Below are 24,897 nucleotides of genomic sequence, written 5' to 3' on the forward strand. Positions count from 1 at the left end.
CCAGCCGCTCAACTTCTTATCAACGAAGCTGATGTAAAAGACATCTCTGCGGCTGCTTGGGCGGACCATAAATGGAGTTCTGAATGGAAGTCAACCGCCACCAGACTCTATTCGTTCATCCCCGACGCCGACACACGCCCCATCGGTCTAACACTACCAAGACAGGCATGGGTGCGCCTTAACCGTCTCCGTACGGGCGTCGGGCTTTTCCGCTCAACCATGCACCAATGGGGAATGGCCTCTTCCTCCTCCTGTGAATGTGGTGCCGAGGAACAGACCGCAGACCACATCATCAATGACTGCTCCATCTTCAAGCTACCTAACGGAGTGGAAGGTCTGCGTGTCATGGATGATAAAACCAAAGACTGGCTGCTCTCTAGTAGCCTTCCAGTGTATTCCGGGAACATCGTGAATCTGGGGTGGTAAAAGGATAGATCCTCGGCCCCAGACGCTCACACGACGACGACGACGACGATCTTGTCCTGACAAATATAAAGGAACTGAAAGAAACTTAAACATTTGAAATTAGGAATATCAAGGCAGATTTTGCAAAATTACTTAAAAGCAATAGCTTAGTATAAGGGAGCAAAATGAACTTTCAGAACAAATTTGATCCATGTGCAATATGTGATTCAATGCAAGAAGTGTAAAAAGTTTCTAGTCTATAGCATACATGCAAGAGGTGCTAATACAGCAAAAACTGCAACAAGATTAGCAAAGTGTTTCGTTTGTGGGAAATGTATTAAGCACGGAGTTTATAGGAAGGTCACGATTGGTTTCTGGGATTAAAACAGAGACAGATCTCTGTAATCTGAGTGATCAGAGAGACGAGTGGTGGATGTCAATAAGCTGTGACATGGGAAAGATTAGGTTGGACAAAGTTCAGAAAATGCTGTTAAAAATTTCCTTACTCTGTTAAGTGCTTATCACAATTCACAAATGTAGTGTTATAGCTGTAATCTTCGTCTTCTGATTGTATCAGTGAGAGATGGCAAGTCATCGTATACGTTATCGTTGGCGTAGACTGAAAAAAGTCGATTTTCTTTTTTGCTTTAACTAAGCGTTTTAGATTGAAAAATGGTAAGTAGCCTGTAGGCTTGATAACTTTTCACAATAAATCTTAAATTGAAAATATACTGTGTTTCAATAAGGAAAAAGCTTCTCAACCAAACTGCAAAAAGCCAGTTTAGATTTTTTAAATTTAATAACTTACAATCTTTTTGAAGGCCAAAAATACAACTGCACTGATACATGACAAATTTATTCGTAGGTTTTAAGTAACGAAAAACGAATAAACAATCTCGAGTTTCAAAATTGCTTAGATATTAACAGTGGGCAAACAAGCAACTCGTCAAAGTACATGGAAAAATGTGTACCATTTAACAAGTGTCCTTTCATACGTAGGTCTCAGATTTCCTTTGTGCTGTAACAAAAGATGATCGCCTTAGTTTCCTCACTGAGAACAATAGACTCACCATACATAGACTGCAAAAAAGTAGGCAGGTTAAGTACTGAAATTTAAAAAAGTTGCTTTAAATTTAAAGTAATTCTACAATTTAACCTTGTTCTAATCGTATCTTTAGTAACATTCTACGGTATAGCTCCAGGTTTTGTTTTATTGTCTTATAAACAAAGATAATAGAATATGAGAGTTAGGCTTATATACCAGCATGCTGCTGGACAATAATAAAAAAGGCCAAGTCTGGATTAATACGAATAATTCGTGGCTTAATGGTACAAAGATAATTACATGCATAAGTCAGTAATACATTCAAGCTTATTTTCTTCAGAATTAGCAGTTTAAATTAACATAAGTCTTGCAGACGTATTGAAATTAGCAGCCATCATTAAAAATTAGCTGTGACGTTGTCTTAATAGTCTAAGTGAGTTTAGTTGTAGTCTATAGTGTATTTCAGCCATCTCAAGAAACCATTTATTGATCTGTGGGTGGTATAAAGACTTGGTAACATTTGTAGGGTAAACTCACCTGACACGATACTGCCTAGATAATGATACAATGAAAATATACTTGGATGTATTACAGTGCAGGGGGCATTGGGCCATGGCCTCTAACTCCTTCAAAAAATGTTGCGAATTTTAAGCTTTGTGATTGTGTAGTGCAAAAATGTTATTGTTGAAGAGTGTTCTTAGGTAGCAGGGCTGTATTAACCGCCCTTCATATCTCCCGGAGAGAAGGGAGAGGCATGGTTGTTCAGGAGCCCACTCGTTTTAATTTGTTTAATGTTTTTTTTTTTTTTACTATTTAAATTGATAAAATATTGTAAATGTTGCTACAGAAGCTCGGTATTATAGCTTAAATTACGCAAGGCCCTATTTACCACTTCCAAAACCCCAGTTAGTGGGACCACATCTCTGTTTAGAAGCCCACCCTAGTTCATAGTTAGTTGGTGCAACGTTTTTCTGCATTTTAAAGTAAACAATGTTACTATGTACTGCTATAAAAACTCGATATTTTATAGCTTAGGCTGCGTTCATTAATATTGTATTGTTGACCATCATTTGGAATGACTATTTTAATTCAACAAAAGCAGTAAATCTATAGATGTTATTTTGTTGGAGTTACAGAAGAAATAATAGCCTACTGCGCTCTCGTTTTTTGGAAAATGTGTTTCAACGGTTGATAGCTTAAGACTTGTCCAAAATTAAATGCTCGTGAAACTACGAAGATGTTCAATGGTATCCAGAACCGTTGACTGGTATTATCCAGCGTAAAACCTAGCTAAACTTATAAAAAAGAAATTTTCATCTGACATTCATCCTGTGTATAAAACATTTAAAGTGCACCAATATTTTCAATTGAAGTCGCCTACCCCCTTTGCTCTTTCTTCAAATGTTGTGTATAAATTTAGTGGTTTGCGTGACGCAAACCAGACATACATTGGTATGTCAACCAGGCATTTGTTGACAAGGGCCGGGGAGCACTTAAACCCAAACCTAACAACTAAAAGTGCAATTAAAGAGCACATCGTCTCTTGTGAAACGTGCACTGACAATGTCTCGATCGACCAATTTAAAATCATCTCTCGACGCAGATCTGATTTTCAGACTAAGATCATGGAAGCCTTAAGAATCAAACGTAACAATCCATCTCTCAACCGGCAGTTATTCGCCTGTGGCTCATCGTTCTTTTTGTGCGTGTTCTAATTGTTTTGTCCAATGCCTGTAGTCTACACCTCACGTGATCTGTTTCCCACCGCATAATTTACTCGCAATCATTCTCGTATCATTTGTTCAATTTGTGCTTTCAGTCCAGAGTGTCGTTACAGTTACAGTGCATAGTCAAATTTATCTTACGATTTTTCATTTTATGTATTGCAGATTTAATTCCTGATGAGGACACACGTACGTGTCGAAAACGTTTGAGTTTATTTTATTTAATTATGTTATATTTTGTGTGAAATAAAGTATGCTAAACCCGCTAAAGTTACTATGTTTTATTTCTCTATGGTTTAACAAAGCAAACTCTCTACCAAAGCTTTATTGTTTAGTTATTGTATTTCAAGAGTGATACATTTAAATATTTTAGAGATGGCCTTTTTCATTGCAAAATTATCCTCTGAAAACGGCTCTGTAAATTTTTTTTAGTTATTTTAGTTAAATTCCATAGCCCTTTGCATTGTTATGTAGATATGTAGTATTATCAAAGATGGAGTCCCAACTAATTGCGGAGTCAGTCTGATGTTTTTGATTCGAATTCACAACCTATAGTTTGAAAATTTTTTTAGGCACCTTCACTAAAATGTAGAGGCCCATTAGTAAATTTAGAAAGGTGAGGGAAGGGAGCAAGATGGTGCTCACACGGCCCTGTAAGTAGGCCTTCTTTTTCGTTATGTATATTCAAAGTGCGATAATTTTAGTTTAAAGTACCGTAGTAAATTGCGTTCGATATATTTCACAGAGAGGTTCGATTTATACTTTAAAAAGACCGTGAGAGTTTATATTTCACCAACAAGTAGCCTCGGCTACCTTAAATCTTGGTCAGACTATAAAGTATAGCATTAGGCTACTCTTGATAAAAAAATGTGATATCACTTTTTTTGCTTTCAATACAAAATCTATCTAATTGAGTAAACTAGTTGCTGCAAACTAAAAAATTATTGTCAATGCAAGCTGAGCAGCCTGCAGTAGGTTTAATGTTACACAATATGACTTACTGGCTATTACTGTATTAGTAAATGGGTGTTTTTTGTTTTCAATTCGATTAAAAAAAAGTTCGGATGGCTCCCCCCTTGAAAAAATCCTGTGTACGCCATTGGATGTACAAGCCAGGGATGGTATTTGCCCGTCTTCCTTGTCAAAAAATGTCGCACTTTTGGCTAAACAGCTACAATTGTTTAGGCAAAGGTTGCTAAACAAAAAACCTCAAGATTATGTCAATAAAAAAAGAGTTGCACTAGACATCTAAGCTACTGTAGAATTTTTATTTTTATTTGACACACTTATAAGCTTATATTTTGTCTAGTAGCCTACTGTTGATGTGGACAGCTAAAGAAACTATGTTTAATTTGAACATTTTTTTTGTAAATCCACCCAAATGAAAATATTGCATTTGCCTCAAAATCAATAACATCCCTAATTTTGTTTCATTTATTCAAATGCATCATGTTGATTTAATATCATAAAATATCAAATTATGTGAATCTGGTCAATCGGCTTACGCAACTATCCAAAGACCCGTGACATGGTTGCCCATCTTATTAAACGTTGACCTTTAAGGTATACAATATCGATTTTATACTGTTTAGGCAGCAACGAAATAAATTGCTAAAACACCATACATGTTTGTTATTGTTTCTATAACTGCATTACAGGTTACTAAATTTCGCAGCCACAGATTAAGTTAATGACGAACCTTCATGCATGCAAAATGCGGCAGTAGCCTACTCAATCATTGAAGGGTTTGGTTATAAGATAAATAAAAATTTAAAATCAAACATTAAATAACTAAAAAAGCATGGTTATGATAGTTGATAGACCACTTGCTTTAACTATAAAAATTGTATGACGTAGGCATATAAAGTAGCTAGCTGCAAATGAAAACTTCACTACGTGTGAAGTAAAAGACTAGAAGACGTAAAAATTAGTTTGTAAATGAATCATGAGCAACACAAGAGAGGAGTACCTTGTCGACTGTCTGAAGAATGTCAGTTTGCAGAGACTACGAAATCTTAAAATGGACATGGACAGATTAGCTAGGGATTCACGAATTGGAAACGAAAAAGCATTTTGGTCGCTTTTGGAATTTCACAACATTAGGTAAACTGAAATTTAATTTCCGTTTTTTTTAATTTCAAAAGTCAAAACAAAGTAGCCTATTGCTTTTTAGCTCAAGCGATTTCAATCATCTAAGCCAGGGGTCACCAACCTGTTTTGCATGCGGACCACTTTGGCACTAAGGAGAGCTGTGGCGGGCCGCACTAATAAAATTTTAGGTAGGTTGACTCTTATGCTAGAAAAGAACGCATTTCGTACCCAGTAGGCTATCCAGCGTTAGCCTACATGTTGTTCATATTTATGTTAGAATACCGCAGCAACAAAATTAATCGAACAACGCTACTGCCAGGCCAAGCTCCTTTTACAACACTTTTGACTTTTTTAACAATGCCTAAGAAACGAGGCATCTTGTTTTGCGCACTTCTAGCGAGGCGAGCGGTTTCATCAGAATATTCATCGCCAAGCAAGAGTGATGTTGTCACTTCGCTTCACAAAAGATATCTTGCAATTAACAATTTCAGTAAACAAGGAAATGTTTGACACATCGCAATACAGGCAACTATAGTGACCGGCAAACAAATCGGCGAAAAATAGGATCCAATAACAAGGAGAAAGAAACCAGGCACCATGAAACAAACGCTTGTGGAAATCACCAATAATCGTAATTCTATCGTAATTCATGAGCAGTGTTCCTTCTAAAAAAGCAATAAGTTGGTTTTTCATCCTTTTTGTGAGAGTCTATAAACCCGTCTTTCTTTTATTATAGACAACTGTCACTTGCGATGCTTATCAGCGTGGCAAGAATTTGTTGATTAACAACATTTTGCAATCTTCGGCAATACATGCTTCGGCAATACAGCACTAAAATTGGAACGATACAGAGAAGATTAGCATGGTCCCTGCGCAAGGATGACACGCAAAATCGTGAAGCGTTCCATATTTCTTTAAAAAAAAAAATTTGCAGTACTAAGCTAAATATTTTCATAATACAATCAGAAAAAGTTTTTAAATTTATATATAATATTTTGCCAATTTATTATAAATTGAGTTGGCACACCGATCTATTTTGCCAACAAAAACTTGCATAAAGAGAACACTGCTCGTGAAACACAATGACGATGAAACGCACACTAGTGTTTACATGACGTTTGCAAACTTAAAAAAGCAACCCTATGCTCACAGACATTTTAATCAACCACTGGGACAGTGTGGCTGGACATCGCATTGGAATAGCTTTAAGCAACCCCCACCTAGAACTATAATCTGATTGGTCGGTCGGTGGAATCGTATGCAAAGCAAAAATATGCTTCCCGGAAAGTATTTTTTGCCTTCGTGCTCTTTAACTCCTCAAGAAAAGTATTTTTGGTTATATACTTGTACGCTGATACCTTCCGCGGGCCGCAGCGATACAGCGTGGCGGGCCGCCATTTGGTGACCCCTGATCTAAGCCGATGCTTTAAAAGGGTATATGTTTTTTTAAGGATCTTCTTTAATTAAAATTTTTCTGATCAAATTATTCAAATTTTAAAATAAAATTAACTAAATTTAGTATGGATTATTAAACACGATCTTTCATGAATGAAAGTAGGCTACCATTCAGCACAGCAAGAATATTGGTGTCAAAATTGACTTTTCTGACTCGTGTGTAGAACTTTGTTTGTAGCACAACTTGTAAGTCTCGGAGCAGAAACTTATTCCCCAATTTGACTCTAATTAGAATATATTTCCTATTTTTTTTTATCCTGTACTTTGAAGGTAAAATGAATAAGAGTTCATTTTCAAACTCACATTTGATGTCATCGATTCATTTTTTGCTTTCAAAATGTGCGATTATTAGATCACTAAATGACTAGATCTCTAAATGAAATCCCAATTTTTTAGACCGAAATAAGCTTTTTCTCTTGCCTATATGAAGTTGTCAAGCGATGCTATATTCAACAAATGCTTGTTTTATTTCAAGCAAAAGATTTAGTGTTCACCCCAAGGTCTGGCGTTTAAATTCATGGTCATAAAACGTGGCGTTAACTTTAACCTTTGAATAACAATGCTCGTTTAAACACTTCAAAAAAATTATGTTGTTAAATGTTGTCACTGACTAATAAATACTAATCGTTTTGATCTCCATACAAACTCAAGTTTTCTAAATTGCAACAAAATGGTGATTGGAAGCAAAGGTTACAAATTTTATTTCAGGTTAGACAAGCAGACAAAGCGAGTATTTTATCGCCAAGTTGCTGACAGTCGGGGGATAAACGTAACATCCGTTATCAAGAACTTGCGTCGAGCTCAAAGAAAAACTGGTAAGTTTTCTTGCAAATATGATCCCATGATCATAATATTTATAATCTAGAAAATAATTAGAAACTTACATCTTTGAAAGACTTTGCTTGGTGCTGGTTGTGATCTACATTAAATAAAATGCTGTAGTGGCATCTCTTTTTGCTCTATGAAGGCAATGCTTTCTAAACATACAGTATAGGTAGGGTACAACCGCATGTCATGTTTGACTATGTTTGACTATTGCTGTCAACCAAAATGCTTTCATAAAATACTGTAAATAAATTAGCACTAGCTAAACTTGCATATCAATACAAGAAAACATTTTTTTTTTAATGATCGTTGTTACGGACAATTTTTAACGTCACATAGAACCGTTGTTCACTGAATCTGACGTCTTACGTCATGGACTGTTGCTAGAAATAAGCAAAGATTGGATCACCTTTGTCACACCTGTGAAACATTACATAATCGTTAAATTTTGAATTACAAGATATGGTGTAAGCCAAATTCAACAGGTGTTTGAATAGCTTCATGATGCTTATCATTATTACGTCACAGAAGCTGCTTACGTGCGTTTGAAATATTGCAATGTATTCTCGTCATTTTAAAATTGTTGCTTGAAAAGTTGGTCACATATTTAACTGTTTTGCTTAGTGCTTGCCGGCTGGACGAAATTTCCATCTTTATCTCAGTCATTTGTATTGTAGTGACAAGTTTTAGTGGCGTATCGTGTTGCGTTCCAATTTCGACAGCCTTGAGGCTATTTTTACAGAAATACAATTCTTGAATAGACGTTTTCAGAAGAGTGTTTCTTTGCGTCATTGCATACAGACGAACGGATCCGGGAACATTATGTTACAATTTTCCCACGAAGAGATTATGGTTTATCGTTGGGACCAATCGTTTTATTTTTAAAACAGCACTCAATGCAATTATAACCATGCCGTAATCATCATGCAGACTTATTCGGCTAATCTGTAAATTTAACTATGATCTGTCATTAATTTTGGCAGGTAGAGATAGTGTAGAAGTGTTGCCGAAATGCGATTCTCCAGTTTTTCCACAAGAAAATGAGTAAGTAGTCTACTGGTCGTGAAAAATTTGATGCTAAACAGAAAGACTATTTATTTTTTCTAATGATACTCACTCGATGATGTGATGATGCATAAATTTCGACAATGCACAAACTGTAACATTTTAAAATTTCACTGAGGTTTCACTTATCATGACACTGAAAATGTTTAAATTAAACAATGTACAACTTATGCAATATATTTCGAAATTGTTTTTTTGCGTTTTCAGGTTTGCAATACCAATACTGTATAAATGGTTTATACAGGAGAGTAGCCTACATTTTCTATTTGTGTTGACTTGTAAACTTATAATATGCGGTTTTAGGTTTATTCAGCTTTTATTTTGTAAAAGTGATGGTGTGTAACAATTTGTGTGACAGAAAAGTTTCTGAGGCAACTCCTACAAAACTGGAAATACCAAAACTCCCATCTGGAACTAGAAACTATAAGCTGGACAAGTTTAGGGCGAAGGCTATGGGCGTAGGTAAGCTACGTGCTGCTCTGAAGAAGACTACTCCGCTTAAAGCCATGAAAAATGAAGTTAACACCGATCAACCAATAACAGAACATCCGAAAGAGACTACTGTGGCTGCAGAAGGTATTTTTTTTGCAAAGAAAAAATAACGGTTATTTTTTAGATCCAAATTAGGCGAACAAATCATCATGCTGGTTTTAAAATGAAATTTACAAAATGCATCAAATTTGCCCCATGTTTGCAGAAAGTGATAGCATGAATTCAAAACCAACAGATGCTGGAAATACATCTTCAAAACCAATTGTTTCATTTTTAAAAACCACAGACCCAACAGTGAAAGGTCAAACAAACTGTAAGTATAAACAAAATCTTTAATTTTGTATGTGACAGCTCATAAAATAAAGCTTAATAAATATTCAAAAAATAGGACTTCAAACGATTAAGCGTAGAAATTGTGTTTTCAGATGATCAAGCATTTGTGAAATTTAGTTTTACCAAAGTAGTTAAGTGATCCTACTTGTGCAAAAAATGAATTTCTATTTCAGTGAAGCATCTAAACAACTTTGATGTGAACATTTTTTCAATACCTTTATTGAAAACTTAATTACTTCTATATATTATTTTAAATGATAAAATGACTTAATTTTAAAGGTTGGGCTACCTGGTTAAAGATTTATTCAATATTTGATTTTTTAAGTTATGGTGAATTGTGGATCACATTAGATTCTCTTCATTTATCTTCATCACAGCTTATCTTTGTTATTAATTTATTCCAACAATCCCTTTTGCAGCATCATCCACACAAGGTTCGGCAACAAATGTGACAAAGTATGCTGTCAAAGAAGAAAACACTGACCAAAGTATAAAATCTTCTATAAATAACCGGAAATCAGGAAACTTCTTGGAACTTTTGCTTGAAGAACAAGAGAAAAAAGAGTCGAAAGAGAACAAGTCAGATGAGAAAACTGTAGAAAACAACGTTCAAAAATCTTCTTCACACGTAGTTGGCACTGAAACCAAAAGTGGTGGCATCGCTGTACAACCACCAACCACGGAGGTAGAATCAAGCACCAGCTCAAGCCCAGAAGAGGTTTTGACCAAAAGTGAGCCTGACCTTGTTGAAAACAAAGACACCAATGTTGTAATTGTAACAACCAAAACAAGCGAAGAAGATTCGAACAATTTTAAAGAAGTTAGTTCTCCTAAAGATTTTGAAACAGAAGTACAAAGGTCAAAAACGCCACCTAGTGATGCAACGAGCAGTGAAAAGAAAGAAACTGTATCTGTTACAGATAACTCGATTGTTGATAGAGTTTCAAACGATGATCTGAAGGAAGAACAAAATAAGGAAAGGGAAAGTGAGCAGTTTGACCAAATTTCTCTTACTTCAAAGTCAACACCAAAACACAGTAAACCTACTGATGATGAAAATATTGTTGCGAATTCTCAAAATAATAATGATAATGAAGACATTAACAATGCTGTTGGTGTAGAAACAGAAAGCAGTTCCTCTGAAAAAAACACATCAAATGATTTCGAAAAAAAAGTTAGTGTCATTCAAAAAGACTTCAATGATTTTGATTCTGTTCAGTCTCAAACAGCTGAGCAAACAGAAACTTCATCAGAAGACTGCGTTGTCGAAATAAACAAAAGTTTAAATAAAAATAATGAATCTACAAAAGATCACGAACAAACCATTCCTGATTTCTCAATAAAGGACAAAAGTCTTGAAACGAACGATGAAACTCTCAATAACCTTAATGAACCAATACACGACGACAGTATACCAGATTCAAAAAATGATGATGAAACATCACTCAACAATTGTGTATCGAATATTTCTACAGTAGAATCAAAAAATATGACGATTGATCAAACTGTCCTATCATCTAAGTCGAATGAAGCTGAAAAAAGCAAAACTGTAGATGATGACAAAACGGTTGAAAACAAAGTAGCACCGGAAGCAGTGGAAAGTCTTGGAGCGATTTTGAATGAAAAAGAAAACAACAAAAACTCAACATACGCAAAAAGCAATGCAGAAAGCAAACGCAAACGCAAGAAGAAATCAAAAGTACCATCTGACAAATCTTCTGAGCTTAAACAAAGTGATGAAACCGAAGAAAATGCTCTACAAGCAAAAGCAGTCCATGAAAATAAAAATATTTCTGATACAAAAGTGTTAAAAGATGTTCCAGAAGAAAATGCAACAACAGTTATAGATGTCAATGTGGAAGTTAAAAGAGAAGGTCAAATTTGTAAAAAATTAAACGAGGTCCATCTCGACAGGTGCTCGATATCCAGTCAGTCTTCCGAAGAAGACAACTTCTCACTCAACGATGCATTACGAAGTTTTTCCAGTGGAGCTGATGTTACAGAAAAAATTAACTTTGGAGAAGTTTCGATTGAATTGTCTGGAGCTGAAGGGCTTGATAAAAAAGGAAAACAGTTTGACACAAAAGATTTCCCTAGTCTTAACGTTGACTGGGTGTAAGTAATTATGCATCGTTTCTTTAGTTTGCAATGATGGTCTTGTACCAACTTTTTGTTTGTGCAAATGTGGAGATAACCACAACTTAATTTTTCTTAAAACAGTTTATGACATGAAATATGGGCTCTGTATCTACAATTTGGCCTCTGTATTTTTTGATTAGATTAACCAAGCGTTCCAACCATTTTGCTCCTAAGTTTATGCTATATTGTACTATTATTGAAAATTAGTAGAAAACTTCAACTAATTTTTCAGTAATTAACACATAGTCAATTAAAAATAAGAATATTAATAGATTTTACGACGACAACGCTTTTTTTTGAGAAATTGTTCTATTAATAAAAAGTCTCCAACACCGATAGGCTAAGTTCGAGTCAGTTTTATATGGTTTTGTTTACTTAAGAAATAATGGTGGATGAAAAAGCGATGTATTCTGGAGCTTCAATAAGTTTCAATAAATAAGGTCTTTTTGTATAGGTACGGATGCAATACGGTACAGTCTCAATGTATGACTACGTCTAAACATGGAGAACTTATTTATTATGTCGGTTCTATTGTGATAGCGTACAATGTTATTCGCAAGTCCCAACGCCATTACATGGAACACAGCAGTAACGTTACCAGGTAAGATAACGAGATTTTATCCAATTTCACTTTGTCTACGCATCCGAGAAGCAAAAATTGTCGGAGAAGCACAGTCAACTTTCGGCTCGGGACGGTACATGATGATGATGATTTGTGGAACAAATGCTATTGTTACGAGTTTTCTATAAGTCAGCTGTTGTGAACTGAGCACATAGCAGTTGAGTAAGTGACAACTAAGCCAGCAACATATCAGCAAGTAGCCGAAAGTTGGCAAATGATGAAACCAAGCAAGTAGCAATATTGAGCAAGCTAAAACTTGACATGTCACAAATTAGCAAATTCAATTTAGCAATTAAGCGATGACCAATCAAGTCCGATAGTGGGTGAAAATTTCAATTGCTGACTTAAGCAGTAATCGAAATTTACTTGTTGAGTTGAAGCACTCGCTGAGGTGTCGCATGTCGAGTGGTCCGACCACCATTTTTACTGTGGTTTCAATAAACAAAACTGTTTCATCATACTCAGGGCCGGATTTAGAATTTAAGTCTGGGAGACCTCCTGCAAAATGAAAAAAAAGTGTCTTAAAATAAACTAATAAAATATCAAAATTATAATGAAAGAATAAGTAGTGGTTAGTTCTATGGTAGGCTTCAGTATGTCAATAAATACCTTTCTTAAAAAATACAGCTAGTAGGATAATTATTCCATGTTCATATTAGTTCTCAGGTGAAGGCTTCTTGTTCGCTTGAGGTTGCTGTTCTGTTTATTTGCATCATTGCGAGACCTGACACTCAATCAATCAATGATTTATTTGCAAGGCTCAGAAGCCTACATGGTCGAAATATGCAAGTGGTATATACAATACAAAAGTGGCACAAGGTCCCACACTGACAGGGAGACAACGAAACGACCCTACAATCTACTAGTCAATTGCTATCCTAATTGTCCTAAGTGATAATTGTGTCATTTCAGACATACATAAAAATATAAGCTAACTGACGCTGACAGTATATCAATATATATTGACCAATTGCCTAGCTTAAAAGTCTATTAGTCTGTACATATATAAAAAATATACCTGGGAGACAATTGCCTCTGCACACAAGTGTTGAAAATAACCATTTGAAGATAACTAAACTTTGTAATTTGATTCTAAACATTTTGTGAAATATTAGGCTACGGTACTGTAAAATAAAAAATGTTATTCAAAGAAAATAATTGACTAACATCGTTTGTTAAAAGTTTGCAGATAATTTTCTCAATGACTTTCAACAGTCAAGCAGTTTTCAATGTAACAGTTAAAACGTAACCTTTAACTTGTGTCATATTTCCTTTCCAAAAAAACACACACACCAGATATTTAATTTAAATGATGACCTGTTTACGAATAGCCTACCTACTTTACTTTATTAAAACTGGTTGCGAGAAAATTTTACGTTATTTCCAGGTGAAAGTTTCTCCAAATATACTGGCCATGTTTAAACATTTTTAAATACTTGTAGTACATCTTAAATTTTGAGGCCCCTAAATCTTGAGGCCCTATGCTTCAGCCTTTGTAGTCTAATGGTAAATACGACACTGATCATACTATTTGAACTGACGTGCTGTTGTGCACTAACAGCATCACTGCTCATCCAAGCGATGTCCTTGTGGCGTCTGCTCAAGAAGAAAGTTCCAAAAAAATGAACAACAGTCTCCAATCTCAAACCGATCGCTATTCGTCATGTGATGGCAGCGCCCATATCCGGGTGTGGAACACAGTAACTATGGAAACCGTGCGAACAATTGGACTTGGGATATTACGCAGTTCTGTTTATAAGATGCAATTTCTGAATAATTCGGTAACTGATAATTTTACATCTGTATGAACTGTTTTATAAATAAATTAAGCGTTTTAAAATTTTAGCTGCTATTTATATGAACAATTGTTTTCATTAGTTGATCACGGGTAGATATTTTGAGTTTATACACATTCATATAAAAATCACTATTTTAAAGAGTAATTTAGAGAGGTTATAAATGGCTGACAGCCTACATAGATGAATATCGCTTTGTGAAATCATTGTAGACTTACTTCATAACAATTGAGCACAATGAAGAAAGCACGATGACTGTGTGGGACGGGGGATGTCGGGTCACCAGCAAATCGACTTCATTCTTTGAACCTAAAAAAAGTACAGAAACACCGCTAGTGAATAAACTGAGTACATCTAAGAAAAGATTCACACCGACTCTTCCTACATCGTACAAACGTTCCGAGAACAATAAAATGAAGACACAAAAACAGCGTGAGGGTATGTGGTTGAAGGAAGTGTTGTTTTTCGTGCTATAACTAACTTTAATCCTTAGAAGGTTGGGTTCCTCGAGTCTTGCTCAGTTTGGGGGGGGGGGGGGCTGTTGATTCTTCTTATGTTTTAGGAGTGATATCTCTGTTATTGTTTAAGGCACAGTTTCAAAATTTGGGATTCACTTTGTAAAATTATTCACGCTGAGCAATTGAGCATATCCAAAAATTAAAACTAAGTTATGTGAATTTTAGAACTGCTCATATACGTTAAAATGTTGAGGTGAATTATGACTGTAATTGTAGAGTGGGTTTACACATTACTTTTTGGTAATGAAGAACATGCATTGCAATGTTGTGAATAAATTTTTTTTACATAATTTTACATACAGCCAATTCCCTTCACGCTTTGAAACAGTTAGGCTTAACGAGACATGGACCAAATTAATTAGTTTCATCCAGCTGGTGGAAAAATTTTGAACAATAGAATATGAAATATTTCAGAGGATGTGCTGAGAAATGCCTTATATTTCTCAATTTATAACCTTTATTCGCTCAAAATTTCAGCTCAATAAAGGTGAATAAAAGTTAGGAAAAGTCAAGAAATCTCGTAGAACAGCCTCAGTTGTTTTAGAGATACAACTGTTGATACAAAAAGTTGAATTGACAGCCCCCCTCCCAACCTTCAAAGGGTTAAGCACTTTCAAGTAGAAATTGTAATATTAAAAAAGTTTTACAACTTAGAAATGCATAGCATCACAAAATATTTGTTTAGCTGTGAGTTATCTATTCAGTTCGAATACCAACAAAAATATAGTGTAACTCTTTGCTATCTCTAGCCATCATTTCAATGTTTTTCAGAAAATATGCGACTTGCGCACTCAAAAACTGTAAATGGACCGAAAGGAATTGCCGGGAGCCTGTGTGGAGAGTTAGAGTTTGTCACAGTTGGAAAACATCACTTGAGCTTTTGGAAGTTAATCGAAAGCTGTGAAGATGATGGATTAGAAGGAGTTGCAATCTCCGAACCTGATCAGTAAGTGATTTATTTGTCTTGTTACTCGCCAGCAAGCAAGTAACAATATAAGTTCAATCTGATTTATTGAAATATTTGCGGAATCAACCAGTGATAGATTTGGGTTCTAAGGGAGTGAAGGTAAAATTTCATGGAGCCCCAATTTGGCAATTGCTCATTACTTCTTTTTCTTCAGGCTTTATTTCCACTTCAAGTGAGGTAGCCAGTGCAGATTGCAGTTTTCCACATCACTCTGTCAGCAGCATTTTTCTCCTTTACTCTATTTCCATATCTTCTGTCACACAACTTCTCCATCTTCTTTTCGGACTTGCTCGCTTTTTTACCAACTTCCAATTGTCTTATTCTTCTTCCGACATAATCTTTGTCTCTCCTCACGACGTGACCCAACCATTTAAGGCGTGTCTCTCTTAGCTAATTTTTCAACTCTCTGACTTGCATTCGTTCTCTGATGATTTCATTTCTTACTCTGTCATGCTTTGTCAACCCAAAAGACCATTGTAACATTTTCATTTCTGCCACTTGCATTTTCCCTTTCTGTGTTTTCGTCAGGGCTACCCCTGCATACAATACAACATTGCTGGTCTTCCCATCGTTTTATAAACTTTCACTTACAGCTTTTCTAGCACCTTTCTGTCACACATGATTCCTTTTTATTTTCTTTCACGCTCCTTATTCTGTTTGGCATTTCTTTGTCACCTCTTTGTCGCTCGTTCCGTTCTCATGAAATGTCGAGCCAAGATATTTGAATTCTGATACTTGTTTTACCTTTTTTCCTTGCAGTTGTGTTTCTCTCTCATTATCTTTTGTTGACCTCTGGAGTTTGAAATATTTTGTCTTTTGCCTGCTCATTTTCATCACTTATTGCCGTTTAAATCGAGTGTTGCCATAAAATGAAAATTTCGTCTAGAAGAACGAGATTTCTTACTGGGTTGGTCGGTTAAGTTTGCAAATTCTCGTATGTTTTGAGAAGTTGACAAAACCTTTCTTTTTAATTTTTGGATAATTTTGTATGGGCAAGATTTGGTCTACCATCCGTGACCTACTTTACAACATATTCTATTGAAATTGATCACATAATCTCCTGAAATTTTGTACAACCTTTATAAACACTTAAATTAAACGCACTGTTTGCTATTAAATTTTTTGTTACATAAATTGAAATAATGGATGAAAATAATAATAATATGAAACGTCATCGAGCTTGTAAAACCGTTCAGATATTTAATATAAGCTAGATTGCAATCAAACTTTTCGGTATAATTATGTTTGATGGTTTGATCAGGCTAATTAAAGAGTTAGTTGACAGTTATGTGGGACTATTAAAATTTTATGTTTTCTAGTGGTGATTTTGGAAAAAATTTCTTCCGAGCTGAATATATTTCGACGTGTGTGGCAACAAGTAAACTTTTGGACTCTGGAAGCATTGTTACTGGAGATTCAAACGGAACACTTTTAATTTGGTCTGAGAAATCTCAAGCAGCAACCAAAGGATATCCTCATGCGCATGAATGCCAAATATCATCGATATGCATCAGTGAAGACGGTATGCTCGTTATGTTTTATTGAGTACATACATTTTATAATAGAGAAATATGTTTGTTTTATTTGACTTCCTAATACGAGTCGAGAAAAAGAAACACAATTACTTAAAAATGAAAATATAGCAATAGAAAGGTCTGGCAGCCCCTTCTACTAACGTTTTATAACTGGTAACCTTTGTAACACCTGTTGCAAGTAAGCTATTGTTGATTTACTTTTTTAATTTTTTTTTTGTGAGCGTTAAAAGATCAACGTTGTGTAATTTCATCGTCTCATTCTTATTGGATTGAACGCGTTGACGCTTTTGATTGTACTTGTATCATTTTTTATATTATGAACAACATCTTGGCGTTGTTTGTTATGAAATAACTCGACCGGTTGTGAGCTGGGTGGCCGCTCATAAAATCTATTTTATAACATTTAGGCTAAAACTCGTCCATGAATTATCTTAAAATTAGCCTTGGCATAAAATAAATAAAAAAGCCATTATTAGTAGATTGATTAAAATTCTACACGTCAGAGGCAAATTAAATTCACATATGCTTAAATTTTTTGATGTTAACGTTAGTTCTTACATGTTGCAGGATACATCTTTACAGCAGGAGCCAAAGATAAAGTTGTTAATGCATTCAATCTCAGGAAAAACAAAATTGATAAATGTGGCTCCATAAAAATACCGTTTGATCAAGGATCTGCAACATGTCTGGTTTGCATTGAAAAATCTCTGCTTATTGCCACCGAAAAAAATCTCATAGTGTCCGTGGAAGTTGAGACCTTTCCAACAACACAAGTGAGCTCTGTGACGTCTTCTATACCAAAGTTAACCTCCAAACTCTCCTCAAGGTCTTACTCCTTTGGCTCTGAATTTTACATAAATCCGACTCCCATCACAGCAAAGAGCTTGCATAATGAGCCAGTTACCGATCTGTCATCTGATAAAAGAGTTTTCACAAAATTTGACACGTATGAACTCGCCAGAGGTTTTAGTAAGGGGTTGAAGCACATCTGCCCTCTTGGTCCTCTCAAAGCTAAATTCAGCAACAAAACAGGTAAAAGTTTTTTTTTAAATTTAACTTCTTACTTTTCAAAACTTGCCGCTTTGTTGGTATGCTAGATGTTAGGAGGTTTTTTAAATAATGCAAACAAACAGACGTAGCCTTTACTTAAACTATTTTATGGTGGCAGACATAGAAACGTACCAAAATGCTAGGTGATGCACAGCTTTAAAGTTTTTCTCGGTTTCTATTTTATTAAATTTAAAACTTGATTGAAAATCCGTTCTTCTCTTTACTTTACTACTTCACCTCAATAAAAAGTCCTTTTGTTTACGTTCAATAACAATTTAGTAAATATAAAAATGTAATAAATAATAAGCAATAATTAAGTAATAATAATATACAAATAATAAATAATTCATCTTTTTTTTATCTGCTGTTTGTGGTTCTGCTGGGTTCATTGAATAGACGCGGCCCACAACCAAACCAGCGACCATCTAGCTGTGCCATCTGTGGAGGAAGGCATGGCGATGATCAGAAAACAAATGGCAAAAAGTGCCGGGTAAGAACTATTTTCATTTCATTAGGCAAATGTGGAAGCGAGGGTACCTTATATTTTTTGATAACAATGTTTTACAAGGCTTTTGGTGAAGTTTTGAAAGTAACTTCACCTTTCTCTGCTGCGATTATACACACTTTACATTGTTATTCTAGTGGGCTACTTATTTTGATGACGTTTATCATTCTGCACATAACACTGCAGCAGCTTACTTATAAGTAAATTTTTGTGATAATTTAAACATTTTAGGTCTAATATTGGAATTTCATCAATGAAACATAAATAATGTGTTAAATAGGCAATGACGGAGTTTACTGTAGCTTACGTCGTTTTGTCAGAGCTAGAAAATTCCAAGAAACAGCCGAACGTCCAGAAAAAGCTGTATATGCTTGGCGTAGTAATAATGTACGCTCAGAAGAATGCAGTCTTAGAAGACCGATTCTTTCTGCTTCTTCACCTCGTCTTCTCACCGAAGAAAGAGTTTTGCTAAGGTAACTGATATACTCGTTTTTTTTTTTTAAATTATTTTGGACTCAGGTTTTCAGAGAAAAATGAAATTGTTCAAATCTTGTTGTAATCTCATTTCCAAGTCAACAAATACCTAAGATAAAATATCGGCTTGCCTCCAGTGCTCTGGCCTAAATTATATTTGGTAAGGCGTAACTTTAATTTAATAACGTAATTTAATAATAATATGTCGCGTTAAGCTACTTTGAATTATGTTCAAATATTGCAATTTAATTACAGAGAGAAAGCTCGATTCGAAGATTTGCAGAAGTCATTGCCGTTGTTCGCTTTGACCAATCATGTTGCAACAAAGCAGTTGTTTTTTGAAGATGATTTAGCAAACTCTTTTGTTCACGATTGCTTTGTATCGTCATCTGCTGATGGCTGGCTGACAATATATAGCTCTCAAGAACACATGTATGAAAAATAATTTTACTTTCATTCTACGCTACTTTACTGTAGTCTAAACGAAAGCAATTAGCCTACTTAATAGCCTAACTGGTTAATCAGTTTATTCAGTATAGTTGTGAATTTTTACTTAACCTGTGATTAGCTTTGTATATTTTGTTGTTTCACATTTATTGTTTGTAGCATATATGGTCAAAGTTTGTAAAAGGTAGGCCAAGAACCCTTAACAAAGTTGGCGCGTGTTGACCGTTAATACTTCACTAACTTAACCATGTGGTTATTTTTCTTCTAGCTTTATGAAACCTCGCTCTATTTATTATTAAATCAATTGATTTTACTTGCAACAACAGAATAATTGGCCGCTTTAAGCTTTCTCCAGTTGGCAAGATCACGTGCATAGATACGTGTCCACAGCGACATCTAGTGGTAGTTGGCACCGACAAAGGACATGTGACGATTATACAAATTAATCTGAAGAGTTTTCAGGTAAAACTATGTATTTATATTTTTGAGTAAACAGAAGTAGTTTATGTATTGTTTTTTAAGAATTAGTATCGCGATTAATAAAACATTACAAAAAACAAAAACATAAACGGTTTTGTTTTTGTTTAAGGTTTTGTCGAGCTTGAAATGTCGCTGCTCAGGAGGAGGATCTGCAGCTATAATTGCATTACGATTTTCGCCTAATGGAAAAAAATTGGCTCTTTCCGTAGGCTACGATGTAATTATTCTGCTGAGTAAGCCGCCATTGCTTTCAGAACATGGAAGGTAATGTAGCCTACATTTTTGCCATCTTTGTATCATTTTCACAACAGTTTCATATTTTCATAGATAGGCTGCTATTGTTTCAAAGTAGCATCTTTATTTTACTGATTGATTAATATAGTAAATTTCAAACCAAACATCCAAGTGAAAAAAATTAAAACGTTATATATACCTCAAAGGGTTAACCCTTTGAGGTATATAACGTTTTAATTTTTTTTTTTTAACCAAGGAAATTTCCTTAACCGATAAGCTTTGTAAAACACACATATTGCCGAAATCATATATGCAACTTTGCAACTGAAGGGACTTTGGCACGGAGCGGAACAGAAAAAAGACTTCAAAAAAATATTTTAATTTGGGGCAAAATTGCCCCAATTTTTGGGTCATTTTTGACCCACTGTGGTCTTACGGGCGTTATTATCGTATTCTGAATGAAATCATAATGTCATTTCTACCCAACCATTCATCCGGCCATTCGTCAATCGGTTCGTCCCTCTATCTGTCCATCTGTTTGTGTTTGTTTGTCGGTCTGTCGTATTTGTGTTGGAATGCCTTTATCTATGATACAATATCGTTTTGAAGAGTCACATTAGCCTACTGTAGCTACTTTAGTTCATAAATATATAGCTTTGAGAATATGCACATGAAAAGTAAACCGTGGAAAAAAGAAAACATCAGAAAGCGGTCTCGGTCTTTAGGCATCAACAGTAACGCGCTTATTGAGACCACATTTTAGTCCTCTTGTATTTGCAGCAAATTAGGCTACTTTCCTTTATTACAAATATTTTAAATACTTTTATAATTTTTTGATTTGTTTGGTAGATGTGTTGGTCATCGATCTGACTCGATAAGTTGCTTGGACTGGTCTAATAAAAAATATTCAGGCTCGTATTTCTTAAGATCTTGTGCTACACACCCAAGTAAGTATAGGTGATATAGCTTTTATAAGCTACAGTATTTTAAGGCTTTACCATGCCTTGTAAGTAAAGAATCTCCAGTATGGCTTAATATAAATACAAAAATGGCTTAAATGTATCACGACCTGTTCACGGCGGTTGCCTTGAAAACCGGAACATCCATAGTAGCACTGCAGCAAGAATATCAATATTTTATGGACGATTTTTATCATTTACCTTGGGGATACAAATTTACAATTAGCTTACTTGAATTTATGTTTACGTACCAAAAAATGAAAAACAGCTTTTATAACAATAAAATAGTAGCCTGCCTGACATATTTTTATGGTTAATTTTGTTCATCAAACAATTTTTATAGTTCCTGAAGTGAAGACATGGCACACGGATACTCTACTTGAAGTAAGGGATATCATTACAACCATGGAGTGGGCTACCAAATCTTGCATTTTAGACTACAGCACCAAAGGTTGGTTCATTTGTAAGGACACATATTGACAAGAACTTATGTTTAATTACATTAAGTTTCAGTTTAGTAGCCTACATATAGGGGTAAACGATTGATGAACTTAACTGAAGTAATTTAGATGTTTTGATTGAAAATACTAATTTCTTAATAATTATTCTGAGAATTAATCGGAAATTCACTAGAAAGCTATTCGTATCTAGCTAAAGACGTTGCCACTTTTAAGAAACAAAATTTACTCAGCAATTAATTTTCACATAGGAATATGGGACAAGTATTCTACTCCGAGTGCTGTATCTCGGCTTGCGGTCAGCACATTTCAATTCAGTGAGTGGACACGAAACTCGACGTATTATGAACACACAAGCAACACTTTGAATTCAAAATTAAAAGTGCCATCCAGTGACAAAAGAGGGACAAACGATTTAGAAACATTTTTGTGTATCGGAGACGTAGATGGACATGTGACCGCTCAACCATATCCTTGCTTGCGATGGAAATCCACAGCCACAGAAGATAAGATAGAATATAAAAACGAACACAGGTAGGTCATGAAATTAAAGAAGTGGTGATACAACATACAGAAACACTGTCTCACAAAAAATCTCTCTGGTAACCTGAAGAGTTTTACAATTATTTTTCAAGGAAGGTCATCAAGGAATACTATCACTATTAGACTTCAATTTGATAACACTAGACATATTCTTGACAAAATGTTTAGATTCTTTTCCAATAAAAGGAATAGTGAGAAAGCTTTTCAATTCATGTTTCTCTGTCGGAGAGTCAGTAGAACTTGAATCCGCAAACCGTCTCGGGATATTATTAAAAATTTACGAGAGATAGTTGTTAGCATTAAAATAAGAACGTAATCGATAGGCTTCATTATTGAAACAATCAGAATTGAAGCAAATGTCTCGTGCTCGCTTAAAGCAAGCACTTAGTCATAGTCTATCCAGAGTTGTAGTTAGAAGGGCATATAGTGTTGAAATTCAGAAGGAGCTTAGCATTGGTATACTACCAATAAATTTTGCGTCATTTATGTGTTGTTTTTTGTTTTTTTTCCTTACGCAATTAAGCGTCAATTAAGATGTGATTTTGTCTCTCCTTTGCCTTGCCGTTTCATTCTTATGCGTTTATTTTTTCGATTTCTGTGTGGGGATCAGTTTTGTAATTTCAATTTATGCAGAACATCAGTCAGTTGGTTACCTGAAAAAGACATGCTAACATGAGCATGTCCGAAAACGTTGGTAATTTTTAGTTTATTTTCATGTTGTCACATTATGTTACATGCTGTGTGGCTGTTAGGTTTTATATATCTAAAAGTATCTCAAAAACTAGACGTGATGGAAACAATTTGGCTTCAGATTCTAAATCAGTTTCTCAAACTTAGCCACAACGGTCGAAAAACTCTCAGATCCATGAAACAGTTTTTTGTTGTAGCCTACAATGTAATTATTAACAGCCTTAAAAATAGCCCTTGTGTGGTCAGTTTCAATTACGTATTTCATTTTCAAATACCAAAATTCAACGTCAATACGTATGTATTGTAGGCTATAATGTTGTATAGCCTATCTACCAAAAACTGTTGAACAAGCAACAAACAATAAACTGGGTGCTGATTGTTGAAGGAAAAAATATCTTTTGTCTGGTTATGAGGCTGGTTGTTGAAAATTTGACGAAGTTGGTGAGAAGTCAAGGAAACCAATGTACGTGTCCACTTTCAAGCATATCATTCAGCTTATTGTCAAGCCTCAACTGCGTCCTTTAGAGCAGTGGTTCTCAACCGGGGTCCGCGGACCCCAAGGGGTGCGCGAAGCGATTTCAGGGGTCAGTGAAAGTTTCCGAGTTCGCAGCATGATTGATAAATTACGAAATTTAAAAATTGGTTGGCTATGCTTTATTTGTATATTACCGTGATTTCAAACTGTTCTTCCCAACGAACTGGTGCGATGTCCTTTGAACTTTCAAAGGACCTTGCACAAAGGTTTGGTTTCCTAACTAAAAAAATATCATATAAATGAATTACTTTTTTAATAAGGCTATGTTCAACTTAATATTCTTTTGTGACAGCAGTCTATTGATCAATGCTTAATTGAGAAATCTAAACGTTAGTCAGCAGTCTCTCACCACTCACAGTTTTGCAATGACAAAGATTATAACGAATTAATATTGATTAGAAATGAAAAAAGAGAGAAATTCTTTGGAACGTTCGCAAAATTATATTGATTTTTGATAAAATTTATAAAAAAGCTCTCAATGTCATCAATCGTCATAAGTGCGTCGCAAGTTCAGAAAATTCTTCTAAGTGTGTCGCTTCGAGGCTTATGAAACATTTGATTCCATTATAGGAGAAGCAATATACCAAAATTTCAGATAATTTTTTTTTAAGGGTCCGCGGCCGCTTCGAAGGTATCAAAAGGGGTCCGCCAAAACAAAAAGGTTGAGAACCACTGCTGTAGACTTTAGAGCATCCTGCAAATGCTTCAGCTACCCTACCACGCAACAATTGGTTTGCCACTGAGCAGCTACATAAACGATTTTTGTGATAGAATTTTCATCAATACTTTCTTTACAAATCATTATTACTGGGGTGTCAATGCACACTTATGAAAGAACTCAGAAATGCAGTAGGCTGCAGTACTGTATAACCAAATAAGATGAACAATGAGAGATGCTTTGTTTGAAAACAAAAAAGACGAACATGAAATTTAACTTAACGCATTTGTTGGCAAGATTGATATAAGTTATATCCTATCAAAATGAAAAGCCTTTTTATGAACTGACAAGCTTCCATCTTGTGCTGTTCAATGAATATATTTTTAAAGATACCTGCTGTTGTCATATGTGCTTCAATTTTTGTTCATTTTTTTAGACCACACAATACTCCAATTCGAAACATATCCGTTTCTTCTCCCGGAAAGCTTCTTCACACCTCGTCAGAAGATGGTTGCGCAATTGTGCAATGGTCCATTGCAATTACCTGAACTCACTACCACAAGGCTGGCACACATCATGATGAAGATGATACGGAACAAATCATAGGCTATACTGAATGTGAATAGGCCTAAAAAGTTTTTTTATTAATTTTTAAACTTTTAAATAATGTTTTTTCGTTTGATTAATAAAATTTAATTTTTACGATTGTTTTACAAAGTCTAAAAAGATTAATTTTCGTTTCGAAGTTAAGAGTTTTTCAAAATTAAGTGCTCTGAGATTGATAAAGCTTGGTTCAGTAGCAAATATAATGAAGGGGATGCTCACATGTCCGCACTGAAAACAATCACATAT

The 24,897-nt window shown here is 35.0% G+C and overlaps 1 protein-coding gene and 1 non-coding gene across 2 annotated transcripts; both read left to right on the forward strand.

Moving 5' to 3' along the window:
* Positions 1–5,119: 5,119 nt before the first annotated feature.
* Positions 5,120–24,661, forward strand: LOC145769054 (uncharacterized). The gene is made up of 21 exons (XM_082580651.1): positions 5,120–5,277; positions 7,429–7,535; positions 8,529–8,589; positions 8,969–9,186; positions 9,308–9,415; positions 9,855–11,550; positions 12,029–12,175; positions 13,758–13,977; positions 14,205–14,430; positions 15,282–15,456; positions 16,797–16,999; positions 17,580–18,044; positions 18,459–18,552; positions 18,888–19,040; positions 19,297–19,473; positions 19,815–19,950; positions 20,078–20,232; positions 21,052–21,149; positions 21,505–21,612; positions 21,871–22,153; positions 24,482–24,661. Exons 1-21 carry the CDS (start codon positions 5,120–5,122, stop codon positions 24,591–24,593), a joined length of 5,100 nt encoding a protein of 1,699 aa, XP_082436777.1. The 3' UTR covers positions 24,594–24,661.
* LOC145769764 (U6 spliceosomal RNA) lies at positions 6,077–6,179 on the forward strand. Its single transcript, XR_014289080.1, has one exon. It is a non-coding gene; the product is annotated as a U6 spliceosomal RNA (small nuclear RNA).
* Positions 24,662–24,897: the final 236 nt, after the last annotated feature.

Source organism: Aplidium turbinatum, chromosome 4, assembly GCF_918807975.1.
Source record: "Aplidium turbinatum chromosome 4, kaAplTurb1.1, whole genome shotgun sequence".
In the NCBI taxonomy this organism is placed as follows: Eukaryota; Metazoa; Chordata; class Ascidiacea; order Aplousobranchia; family Polyclinidae; genus Aplidium; species Aplidium turbinatum.